Source organism: Mastigoproctus giganteus, chromosome 8, assembly GCF_048544385.1.
Source record: "Mastigoproctus giganteus isolate SK-2022 chromosome 8, ASM4854438v1, whole genome shotgun sequence".
Lineage (NCBI taxonomy): Eukaryota > Metazoa > Arthropoda > Arachnida > Uropygi > Thelyphonidae > Mastigoproctus > Mastigoproctus giganteus.
Genome location: NC_143582.1, coordinates 192,211,362 through 192,225,023, shown reverse-complemented (window position 1 = coordinate 192,225,023; position 13,662 = coordinate 192,211,362). Strand labels below are relative to the sequence as shown.

The 13,662-nt window shown below is 35.0% G+C and overlaps 1 protein-coding gene across 2 annotated transcripts in view; it reads left to right on the top strand.

Moving 5' to 3' along the window:
• Window positions 1–12,845, top strand: part of LOC150082121 (putative divalent cation/proton antiporter TMEM165) — a 156,124-nt gene extending 143,279 nt beyond the window's left edge. For both annotated transcript variants that reach the window (XM_090379110.1, XM_090379108.1), the window contains one exon: window positions 12,537–12,845. In XM_090379110.1, the coding sequence (XP_090235236.1) occupies window positions 12,537–12,607 (71 nt within the window). In that variant the 3' untranslated portion in view covers window positions 12,608–12,845. The remainder of the gene's footprint in view (window positions 1–12,536) is intronic.
• The last annotated feature ends 817 nt before the right edge of the window (window positions 12,846–13,662 follow it).

Sequence of the window (13,662 nt, the reverse complement as noted above, 5' to 3'; positions counted from 1 at the left end):
TTGCTGAATAACTCCTCATGTGTGAATGTCGATGCAAAATATTCATTTAGTTTGTTAGCTACCTGAGCAGGATCATCAACAGTTGACCCATCAATATCAAGTGGACCAATCTGATTCATCCCCTTCCTTCTAGAGTTAACATAAGTAAAGAACTCTTTGCTGTTTTTCTTTGCATCCCTTGCCAAGGATTTCTCGTAATCTGCCTTTGCCTGCCTAACCTCCTTTGTAACTTGGTTGCATATCAACTTGTATCTATCATAGGCTTCTGTGTCATGTGTTAATTTGTAAGTATCCCATGCATTTTTCTTCTCTGCCATATGCCTCATTAGTTCATCTGACATCCATTTTGGCCTAAACCTTGAACAATATTTCTTAGTTGGTATGTAAAGCCTAGTAGCTTCCAAGATAAGTTCTTTGAATGCTTCCCATTTTGAATTTGCTGTTGGTAACATCATCAGTTGGTCCCACTGTATAGAATTTAAATACTGTCTCAGTCCATCGTAGTCGCCTTTACGGAAGCAATAACCCTTCCCTTTACCCCTAATGGTAGTTACCTCTTTGAGTAAATCCCACTTCAGCACACTGTGATCACTGCCACCTAGTGGTTCGTTTATCTGCAGATTCTTAATGCATGAAGAATCACTGCTGATAATCAAATCAAGAGTATTACTCCCTCTAGTTGCCTCCCGAACATGCTGATGTAGAAAACAATCATCCAATAAATCCACAAAAGCCCTGCTAGTGTGTGAGTAACCAGCCCCCAAATTCCAGTCAATATCTCGGAAATTAAAATCTCCCATTATAAGACTCTCTGATTTACTGGCCCACTCTATTTCCCTGTACAGTTCCTTATTATACTCATCAGAGTCATTAGGCCTATAGCACACTCCTACTCTCAATTTTGATCTCCCATTGCTTATGTCACACCAAACTGACTCAACACTGCACTGTCCGGCGATGTCGACTGGCTTCACTTCCTTGGTTTTTATGTGTTTCTTAACTAATAGCATAACACCTCCCCCCTTCCTATCCTGTCTATCCTTTCTGTAGACGTACTCCCCAAATTGCAGTTCTGCATCCCTTATATCTGTGTGACACCACGTCTCTGATATCCCAACAATATCTGCCTTTGATGTTTTGAGCAATACCTCAAATTCATCAAATTTATTTACTAAACTCCTAGCATTGGTGTACACGCAAGTATACCTGCACCTGTTTCTATTCTTAGCTACCCTAACACAACCCATGTGTTTACTTGTACCGCAATGGCTCCCAGCATAGTAGAAATTATAAAGTCTTCCTGAATCCTCTCTTAACCCTTCTATGGGCATGTTTTGTGTCTCATCAACCAAAAAAAAGAAATTTAAAAATTATGTTGTCTTTTAAAATATGATTACAACTGTGATAATTTCAGTATTCCTTTAGTATATCTGCGTCATTATTTTTGGTTAATTGAAATATCTGTAAAGAAATTCTTTATTGATTTTGTGTTTGTATACAAAGTGCATGCACTGCACATTCACTGAGTTTTGCTGTGTATTGGAAACAGGGTAGTCAGGAAATAATTTTGTATTTTGGATAACAAGACTGTTGTTACTAAAGATGTTACTTGTTTTTATTATCTTGTATTGTGTTAGTATAAAAAATAATATTATAAAATACATAAAGCACACCATTTTCAAATATTTCTTGCCTTTTATCCAAAAAAAATTAAATAGTTAGAGCTAAATTCCTAGACTTTGACAGAGGATAGTCAGATTAATTAATGATCCATCTCTTAGAAACTCACTCTGTTCCCCATCATACAGTTATTCAGTTTATGCTGTATACCTTTCATACAGATATTTCCATGGGTGTTGTGTTGTTCTTATGAATTAGCATTTATAATTAACCCCTTTCTTCCAAACTGGTCCTGATCCTGAATATGTGCAATGACAAGTCAAAACCCATTTAGAGTTCATCTCCAAATTTAGTGGACTAACTTTTGCTCATTTATCCATTCTATTCCTGTTCTTTGGAGCAGCTCTATTATTTCTTGAAAATTATAATCTACAGAAATTCAAGTCTAATATCAAGTAACTTTGTCTCATTAACTGTACACCCATACAAGGTGCCAGAATTCTATAGGTCCGGTACTTGCAAGTTTAGGATCACCATTAAAAATAAATAATAAAAATTAATTATAGTACCGAATGTGATATGCTGTGATAATCAGTCTATTGAACTAATTTATGTCATAAAAATAAAAAATATTCATGAAGAAAGTTGACCTTTTTTATGACCATAACAGGTCAGCTCCTCCACCACATAAGGCTCTGATGCTGGCTGCAAACAATCACCCTGTAGCTTAGTGATGGTGGTCTTAGTGGTCCATATTATTATTAGTATCTTGTTTTGGCAGTTGTCGGCTTTTCCTTTATGAGTGAGCTTCACACATTTTTTAATTTTATTAGAATTGATCTATTCAATGAAGTGAGTGGTGTGAAATGTAAACTTCTCATTGTAACAGAGAGAGAGAGAGGGGTGGGACATTTTTCTTGAAGTTAATATATGTACATTTGGTACAGCATCAGCCAAAAAAAAACAAAACAAAAAAAAAAAAAAAACCCACTTCCCATTTCATCCATTCATTTGCTCCAAAGGTTTGTCCAATTCTTCCTTGAATTTATTTAAACTATCAACTTTCATGACACTGAACCTTGTGAGACTCCACTAATAACATTAGTCCACGAAGAGTCAGTGTCTATTGATTACCACTCTGTCTTCTCCTACTCAACCATCCTCAGTCATCCTTTTATCCATGATCCTGCAATGCTTCTTTAACCAGTGAATCCACTATTTTCCCCAGAAAAGAAGTTAAACTGACAGGTCTGTAATTACTCATGTTAACCCATTTGATTCCCCCTTTGTGAATTGGGGATACATTTGCACATTTCTGAATCCTTGGGGAGCTCCCCTGAGTCCAAGGATGCTAAGGGTGTGCTTACTTCCTTTGTTGCCTCCTTTAATATAACTGGATAGATCCCATCCACCCTAGGTGCCTTTCTTATGTTTAACTTCAATGATTTCTCCTCCACTTTGCTCTCAGTTATTACAAAATCATTAAGCTACTTGTTAAAGTTTAATAAGCTTCTGTCCTCCACTTCCCTACAAAATTCCTTATGTGTGAATGTATTTGCAAAATACCCATTCTGTTTGCAGCTATCTGAGCAGGATCATCAACAGTCAAACCATCAATATCAAGTTGGCCAATCTGATTTATTCCCTTCCTTCTAGAATTCACATAAGTAAAGTAGTCTTTGCTGTTTTTCCTTGTAATCTGCCTTCACTTGCCAACCTCCTTTTTTACTTGATTACAGACTAGCTTAGGCTGCTGTGTTGCCTGATAATTTGTATGCATCCCATGCATTTTTCTTCTCTTCTAAGAGTCTCATTAGTTCATCTGACATCCATTTAGGCCTAAACCCTGAACAGTATTTCTTAGTTGGTATGAAAAGCCTAGTAGCTTCCAAGATTTCTTCCTTGAATGCTTCCCATTTATAATTTGCTGTTGATTACATCCAGTGGTGGGCTATAATGGGCTCTCGAGAGCCCATTGTTATTTTTTTTTTGAAAAATTGCGCGCCCATTGTTGAGACGATCATTTATTTTACAAATGAAATCCTGGATGCAATTATTGAGTATTCAGAGCTGAAAGTACGGTGGGGTGAGCGGGGCCCCATTCCCAGCATTTTAATGGCACAAACGATCGGTTATGTATTTTGAAATTGCTTAATTTTTGATTTAATTACAGTTGGATCTGTGTTCAACCAACTTTTTATACCAAATTTTTTAAAATTCCTCTTGGTAATTACATTTAAAATACAGTAGTTTCTGTAGAACAAAAATAATTTCCATGTAATGAACAGATTAGAAGAGAACTTTTTATGCATTGTTCTCACCTCTGGCCTTTAGGTAATTAGAAAGCGCGAATTAAGGGTGAAAGGGATTACCGTTCCACAACATTAGTGGTGTCCGTAAAACTTATGTAGCCACATTCCGAGAAGTCGCGCTAGTCAATATGCTTTCCATAGCCAGTCAGACGATTAAGAAGATTCCCGACATGGATAATAGCCTCTGGTCAATCTGTGTTGTGGTTCCCCTTTACTCCGACAAATGGGCGTATGTTTTTCGGAGAAGTGAGTGATCCATGCGTTTCAGTAAATTTCTCCGTCTAAGTTTACGTGGTCACAGTAACTGAATATCTGAGTGATTCCTATATTTTGCACAGTATTCAAAGAACTAGTGAGAGTAGCAACGTGGGGGGGGGGAGATTGAGGCAACTAAGATATTATATAAACTTTACGAAGATGAAATGTTGGCATATTTTGAAATTTCATCGAGGCTTACACTATGTAGAAAATGTTCTAAAATATAATGGCATAGGGGGAATAATTAAAAAAAAAAAAAAATGTATCCATTATATCACCAATCTCCAAAACACCAGCTTGAATTATAGATGATTGCTAAAGAACTTGATGTGGAAACTACAAAGATTGGTTGTGTGTTTGGGCTATGAAGAGCAGCTTGTTGTTTGTGGATGGTAATTGCGGGTTAAGGGAATTATCCTGCATTGTGCAAACATTTTGAATCAGAAGTTACATACAGTATTCGGGATTGTTAAATCGACTTTTAAATCTGGAATTTCTTAACCATTTAGTACTAATGATCGACATCCTGCAGGAGCTCTCTTACATTTCAGAAGCTTTACAGATTCACTATGGTAAAAGCAGATAAATTAATTATTTGAACTATCAATGCTATTGCAAATTTGAAAAATTCTGAAGGAAATTATGAAGCTAAAATTAAGAGCACGTTGAAGTGGAAAGAATTTGAAGGAATCAAAATTGAAAGTAAGAACAGTAAAATTACCTTGACAGGTTATTAAATGCATTGTTTTATCCTTAACGGACAAGTTATTAATGTAACAGGATGATTTTAAATTAAATAAAGAAAATAATGATACTATTGAGAGAAATTTTAAACATTCTACCGGAAATCGTGGAATATGAAAGAACTTTTGTCTCGGTGGTAAGACTGTTAAAACCGAATAAGAAATTTGTTTTCTGATAAAATATGAAATAAAAATTAATGATTTTAGAGATTTTGCTGAAGACAGTTTATCTTTAAAATCGAAGGAAATTCCCTTTACAATTCAGAAAGCCAGAAATATCTTGGAAACCATTGTGATTAGCAGTGCTGAAGCTGAGCAAGCTTTCAATGTAATGAATAATATTGTGTGAATCAATGAATGAATAATGTTGACAATTAAACACGGTGCAGATTATGATGACCATACATCTAAATGGAAAACTATTGCTTCAATTTGATCCAGATCGTTATGTCAAATCATTCCTCCTTAATAATAGCTCAGCTATTGAGCAAAAATCAAAAACAAATTAATAAAGAAGTAAATTGTATATGGCAATTTTTAGAATAAAATTTTCTTGAATATTTGTGCAATATCTTTTTCATGTAATCTGTGATTTTTGTGTACAGTTTGTTTTTATATTCTAGAATGCTTTGTGATAATTTGTTATTTGTAATATGGGAAATACTTTTGTTATTTTTTATTTGTAATATTAAAATTTTATCATGAAAAAAAAAACAGTATCCATTATATTTTCCTAGTTGTAAAAAAAAAAAAAAAAAAGTCACGTGAGCACACGCGGTAGGTTTTATGTGAAACATCCTTTGCGTTTCTTTTAGATATTTTGATTTGTATATATTGATTACGAAATAAAAGAGCTTTTGTAATAACTGAAAGGAAAGTGGAGGAGAAATTGTTGAGGATAAACATAAAAAAGGCCACCCAGGGTGGATGGGATCTATCCAGTTATATTAAAGGAGGCAGCAAAGGAAGTAAGCAAACCCTTAGCCATAATTATGAGAGCTTCTTTGGATTCAGGGGAGGTGCCCATAGACTGGAGATGTGCAAATGTGACCCCAAAGGAGGATCAAAGGCTGACACAAGTAATTATAGACCTGTGAGTTTAACTTCTGTTCCAGGAAAATTAATGGAGGTACTGGTTAAAGAAGCACTGCAGGATCATCTAGACAAAACTTCAGTTATAGTTTGGACAAAGCATGGTTTTGTTAAGGGAAAGTCTTGCCTGACCAATTTGATTGGATACTATGATGCAATCACAAAACAACTGGATGCAGGGAATAACTTTGATATTATATATTTGGATCTTAGAAAGGCTTTTGATACTGTTGCACATGGAAGACTGCTGCACAAATTGGAGCAGTGTGGCATTGGAGGCAAATTGTTGCTATGGATAGAGGGATGGTTGAGGGGGAGAAGACAGAGTGGTAATCTATGGACACTGCTCATCATGGACTAATGTTATTAGTGGAGTCCCTCAGGGTTCAGTGTTGGGTCCATTGTTGTTTTCTGTATTTATAAATGATGTTATATCGAGCTTAATGTCCAAGTTTGCAGACAATACAAAGGTTGGCAGGGTTGTTAAGGACACTACTGACAGTATGCTGCTGCAACAGGATCTGGAAGGGTTGAGCAGATGGGCTGTGAGGTGGAAAATGAAGTTTAACAATGACAAATGTAAAGTACTACGCATGGGGAAACAGTAACCCCAGAGCAACGTATCAACTCTGTGGTACTACGCTGTGGTAGAGAATGAAAAGGTCCTGGGGGTAATTGTGCAGGCAGATATGAAGTTTTCTGAGCAATACAGACTAACTGCAAGAGTAGCTCATGGTGTCTTTTCAATGATATACAGGAATTTTTCTAGCAGGGATAAGGAGGTGATTATTCCCTTGTATAAGGCAATGGTCAGGCCGTGCCTTGAGTACTGTATACAGGCCTGGAGGCCTCATTTCAAGAAGGATGTAGAGTTGCTGGAGCGAGTACAGAGAAGGGCAACAAGATTAGTTGGAACAAAGGGTTGCTTTAACGAAGAAAGGCTTAAGTTTGGCAAATTACAGTGTCTGGAGACACTGGTGAGGTGATCTGATAGAGGTGTATAAAGCCTTGAATGGTTTGAGCATGCTCAATGCCAATGGGATTCTTCCTCTTGCTCAGAATAATCACCTGAGAGGGCATAAATTCAAATTGAGGAAAGATAGATGTGTGGAAATTTGCCTTTAGCCAGCGGGTAGTTGGTTGGTGGAACAGACTTCCATCCCTTGTTGTGGAAGTTGATAGCCTAAATAAATTTAAGGCTCAGCTGGACAGGTATTTCGAACAAATGGAGTGGTGAAATGGGAGTGGGGTTTTTTCCCCTTTTGGCTGATGCTGCGTAAGCTTTCTTTCTTGCATCATATGCCTCTATTATGCTAAATATTTTATTGATCATTCAGAAATTTCCATAATTTCTGGAAGACAATATACAATGGATTTATGATAACTAAAGTAAGAGATATATACTTGCTACTGCAACATGCCTAAATCTCTCTGCACCTAACAACATATCTAAATGTCAGGGCACCTAACAATGGAATGTTAAGTGCCCCAAACAGCTGCATACGCGAAAACGAAAATGTGGGACAAAATAAGAAATTGTTGACAAATCTTTGTATTGTTGCCGTCATATGACAAATACTTGCAATCATACTTCTTGCAGTTACTACTGCAGGAAGTATGATTGTGATGTCATACTATTCAAAAATTCCAAAAAGTTAGAACTTGAGATATCGTACTGGTCACGAAAAGTGCATCACTCGCTCTAATCTAATCATACTACTAGTGAGTGTTCCACACAGACTAGTGGATCAGGCACCTCCGAAGCCAGGTGGGCAGGAGCTGCAGTGCACACGCTTCTTGATTAGACCGGGGTTCGAGCCCGTGCCCACCAAATACGGAGGATGCGGAAAGGTCAGGGAATGACCACTGCATATCCCCGGAGCAAATAACAAACTAGTGGCCTGAGCGTGGGAAGCGCCTCTGGCAGACGTCACGGGTAACGTCACTTCCGTGACCGATGAGATTTACTCAGTAGTTACCCCCTCCCCCTTCTGCCGACTTTTTGATGTGAAACATCAAAAAGTCGGCAAAAGTGCGAGCCCATTGTTAAAATAGCTCACCACTGTTTACATAAACATTTGGTCCCACTGCCCAGAATTTAAACCTGTGTGAAACCACTGGAGTCACCCTTACGAAAGCAAACACCCTTCCCTTTACCGCTGATGGTAGTTATATTTTTATGTATATCCCACTTTAGTACACTGATTGTTGCCACCTAGTCGTTCCTTTATCTGCAAATTCTTAATGCATGAATAATCACTGTTGATAATCAGATCAAGTGCTCTGATTGCCTCTTGCACATGCTCGGTCATCCAATAAATCCACAAAAGTCTTGCTAGTGTGTGAGTGACCAACCTACAAATTCCAGTCAATATCTGGGAAGTCAAAATCCCCCATTATAAGACATTGATTTACTGGCCCACTCTAATTTGTTGTATATTTGTTCATTGTACTCATCAGAGGCATTAGGCCTATAACACACTCCTACCATCATTTTTGTTTTCCCAGTGCTTATGTCACACCAAATTGACTCAACATTGCACTCTCCACCAATGTCATATGGATGCACTGCCTTAGATTTTGTGTTTCTTAACTAACAGCATAACCCTTCCTATCCTGTCTATCTTTCTGTACACATTGTACTCCCCAAATTTGAATTTTGCATTCCTTATATCTGTGTGACACCACAAAATTTCTCATAATTGGCTGAGAGAAACATGCTACTTCTCCAATTTGCTGTATTCAGCCCAGTAGAATCTCCCTGTAAATTGCATTTTTTTTTTTTTTTTTTTTGGCACTCCATTACTGGTTGGGTAGGCACCTGCCAACCCAGTTGTTATCACAACTGTCTTGTTAAACTCTGCAGTGATTGTTTGCTCTCTGATGAAATGCCAAAAAGCACTGAAACTGTTGTCTGGGAGGTGGCACTTCATCACCAATAAATAACAAATTTACTTACTCTTTGGAGCAGTGTTTCTTGATCTTTATACAGGAAGCGCATAAAAATGCAGTTCCATATGTATATAGTTTATTCTGATATATACACGAGATTTATGCACTAAATTATCAATTGTTTTATTTTGAACATGATGTTACTGGTCACGAAATTGCACCACAATTATGTCAGTTAACATATGAATTTAATTTGAAAATTGTCTCTCATGAGACCAGTTTGGGTGGCGAAATTGCTGCTGCTACTGCTGTTGTTACTTTTACCTGATTACCTGTCAAGGTTATCTTTATGGAAGACGCGAACTAATTTGGGTTCAGGCCTGGAATCCCATGTTTTTTAACTTGGCCATAGGCATGTGGGACCTGTTGAAGTGCCTTGCAAGAAAAAGTTTTACATGTTAATTGTTGGTTCAAGATTAAAGATAAAAACTGTCTGCCTTTCTAAATATAGATCTAGTTTTGCATAAGTTGTTTTTGAAGTAACATTTTTGTTTTTAACAGAATTCTAGTATGGAAGAACCTGATGGATGCCACATACCTGTATTTTATAACTTTGTGTATGGTAGGAGTGCAGTACCTCACAGGTCCTGTTCTTGTTTCGTGTTTATATTTTGATTACACATCAAATGATTGCATTTCTGGTTCAAGGTTACCCACAAGTTATGCCATGTAACTTTGTAAATATAGCATCATCCCAGTCTGAAAGGAACATTTCAAGGCTTTTGATAATTAGTTGAATTATCAGGATTGCTGAACTCTCAATAGGGTTTGTTCCTGTAACTTTTCTAGTAATATTTTTTTGTGTAGAGTTTTGTGAAGTGAATACATACTCCACTTGTTCAGTTTTTCTGTATGTAAACTACAGGATATTCTGATATGCTAAATATTTTTATTATTATTTTTTTTAATTTTTGTAGAATCCCATTAGAGCCTTTATTGCAATAATAATAAATAGTTACAAAATATTGCAATATTTCCCTACACGAACACCAAGCCTGAGGTTAAGTCCACAGAATTCTAATCTGGAGGCAGGTAATTTTGAAATTGTGTGTGCCTAACAGTTTAAACAATTTTTTCAAATTTAAAAATGAAAGTGACTAATAGTTTTGTTTTAAAAATTTAATAAAAGAATTAAAAGTTCCTTCATTGTTCTACTTGTATACATAATATATAAATAGAACTGTGTGCATGCATAATTTCAACATTTTGTGCTCAAAAAATGTTGATGGTATTCTTCCTCTTGTGGAGACTACACATGCATGAGGGGGCATAAATTCAAATTGAGGCAGGATGGTTGCAGGATAGATGTGTGGAAGTTTGCCTTCAGCCAGCAGGTGGTTGATTGTTGGAACAAATTTCCATCTGTTGTTGTGGAAGTGGGTAGTTTAAATAAATTCAAGAAAAAACTAGACAAATACTTGGAGGGATAGATGGATGAGGTGGGTAGTGTTTTTTTTTTTCCCCCTTGTCTGCTTGCATTATTTGCCACTACTAATGAACTGTAAAAGGGAAGGGCGTAATAGTTTCATGTTTATGCTTTATACAGTTTTATTAATTCTGCTGGGGAAAAAAAAAGTTTCTGCATATTTCTGCTTCAACACTTAATATATAAGCAGAAATAAGGGTACTTTATACAGTTATTTTTATTATATTTTTATTTTCAGCAGAATTGATAAGTTACTGCATATTTCTGTTTCAACATGTAATATACAAGCAGAAATAAGGGTTCAAAATTAATTTTTAAATTTCACACTTTTATTGATTTCATAAACCGGAAAATGGAAGCAACTAATACTTTCCGCTTATATTTTGTTTGTTTTTTCTTATTTTGAGAAGAATTAATAAAAATTTTATTTTATCGAAAATGTGTAGGAAAAAACAAGATTTTCAAATTGAAAAATTTGAAAATAAAAAATAACTAAAAAAATAAATTTCCAGATTTCTATTTGTATGATTTTAATGAAATTTGGAATGACTTGACAAATCTTTTTAAATTCCTAAATATAAAATTTCATGAAAATTTGTCCATTACATTAATTATAACAAGTTACATGTAATAATTAATACAATCCATTATTAATAGGTCAAGCACTAGTGTATAACAAGCATTATTTTAAAAATCAAAAAGGATTTCCAGAAATAAAAAATAAAATTGGGAACCTGTGAAGTTCCACTCCCTTTTTTGCCACTATTCGGGGGGGTGTTTGCTGCCAGGTTAAGATCCTTCCTGTAGGTTCTTGATTTCATTTGTTCACTGGGAAATTTCAAAGTTGATTTGTGGACTAAGAAAAGCTCTTCGTGAATCAGTAGTATTAGCTTTATTTGAGCTATCATATCTTAGTAGGCGCCTCCGTAGCCAGGTGGGAAGGAGCAGCAGTGCGTAGCACATGCTTCTTTATTAGACCGGGGTTCGAGCCCGTCACCACCAAATACGGAGGATGCGGAAAGGTTAAGGAATGATCACCGCATATCCTGGAGCAATATGGCCTTAGTTGCTAATGCTCCTAAAAACCAAACAACAACAACAACATATCTTAGTAGGTCTCACGCACTTAATGTATTAGCAAACGTTTGTAGTGTTCAGTAAATTATGGACCTTGAGGGTGCTAGAATGACATTTGCCATCATCCATTCCTGCTCTAACTTTTCCACTTTCTTGCTTTGGACATAACTTCACTGCATTTATTCTCTTCTCAGTGGATCTTTTTAAGTGCATTAACATATATGCATAATGCATCTGTTGTCTTTACTGTGTATATTTGCATGTAACAACTCAATTCCCAGCAGACAAATTTTCATGAAAATTTATATTTAGGCTTTTTAAGATTTGTCAAGGCATTCCAAATTTCATTAAAATCGTACAAATAGAAATCTGGAAATTATTATTTCTTTTTATTTTTTCTATTATCATATAATCTCTGCTGCCAGTAGATAGATTTTCATGAAATTTTATATTTGGGCCTTTTAGAAAGATTTGGGGAGTCATCCTAAATTTCATTAAAATTAGACTGATAGAAATACATCAGTTATTATTTATTTTTTTATACATATGTTGATAGTATTCTTCCTCTTGCTGAGACTACACATGCATGAGGGGCCATAAATACTGTGAATTGTAGCTGAAGCACTGAATGTTATGTTTGTTGCAAAGCACTAGTGGAGGAATGAATGGGCAATTGTGTGGTGGATGTGCAGAGATGAAATTTTTCTGGCTTGCACATAAAAGTTGTTGCTTTTTGCTCTATGTACATTATTTCAATAAAATTTTAGTGTTCTTAAACCTAAAAACACATACATTAGTTTATAAGCATGTGTAGAAGCTTATGACAAAAATACCATCTTATGATTTATGCTCTCCCTGTATGTAGGAATCAGAATCTGTTTCAACCTTTATGAATCAAATTTTATTATTTGTTTTGATTTAAAACTAACAGAACACATACAAGATATTTATGCAAGTTATGCTGCAGAATAACAATCATTTATGTCATTTATTAACTTTAATCAAAAGGGTTTTCATTAGTGTTGCTGATAACTGGAATACTCATTTATTTTTCAGTTACTTTGATTGGAGGAGTGGTATTTCTAGTCTTTGCGGTTTCTGCACTGGTCATTGGTCCTGGCTCTTGAGGATTTAGGATACTACATTTATTACTTTTCTAAAGATCTGTATTCCTCACACTGTCTACTGCAGTGTTCTTATCCTCAGCAGCCTCTGTACAGTTTGTACATTTTTGAAGACTAGTATTTTTACATGACTACAATCGTGCTTTGTATAAAGTCTTGTAAAGTTAGTGTATATTTTGGCATCATACTGCTGTGAATTTTGTGAATAAGAAATTTAGTAATTGTCATAACTCAAAATTTTACATGGTAGTACTGATATTTTGTCATTTTATTGTTAATGGCTATATATAACAACTTCAATATGCAGTTAATTATTATTTTTCTAACTTACTGGAAAAATTGTAAATGAAAAGTAATGGCACAATTAAAGTATCTCTCTATAAAATGAGAAAAATTCAGGCACAAAAATTAAATTTTAGCTTTCATCATTCAAAATTTTTTTTCCCCATGAAAAAACCAAAACATTTATAGCAGTTGTGTAAAACGTGCCAAATATTTTATTTTTTGTACTTTTGCTGTTGAGATTTTTTTTTGTTTTTGTTTTCTTTTGTGATGAGAAAGCAATGTCGTGGTTAGTGTTTACATAATCTTTGTTTTGATTTTTATGGGTTTTTGGTTTGTTAAAAATGTATATCAACAGTTAAAAAGACTGCCAAAATATTTTAGGCATTGTGATCTGACCATTAAGATGTTTTAAAACTTTTTTTCAGTTGCACACAGTAAATCGGATTGTTTTCCATGAAAATTAGTTAGCTAATTATATTGCTTGTATGTATGGAAAATTTAATATTTATATTAAATATGAGCACAAAATAAATTTAAAGCAATAGTATTTGTTAGTTCTGATGGTGTGCAGCTTGATTACCTTTATTAATTTTTATTGAAATAATATGGAAGAATAGTGGAAAATTAAAGTAAGTTTTAATTTAAAAATTATTTCATTTACTGATTTTCTAGTAATTAGAATAAAATTTAGCATAATAACAACCAAATATTATCTTTAAAGAAGAAACTCCAATTTTTATGTCTCCACTGTCATATTTGTTTTGGAAGTTAGA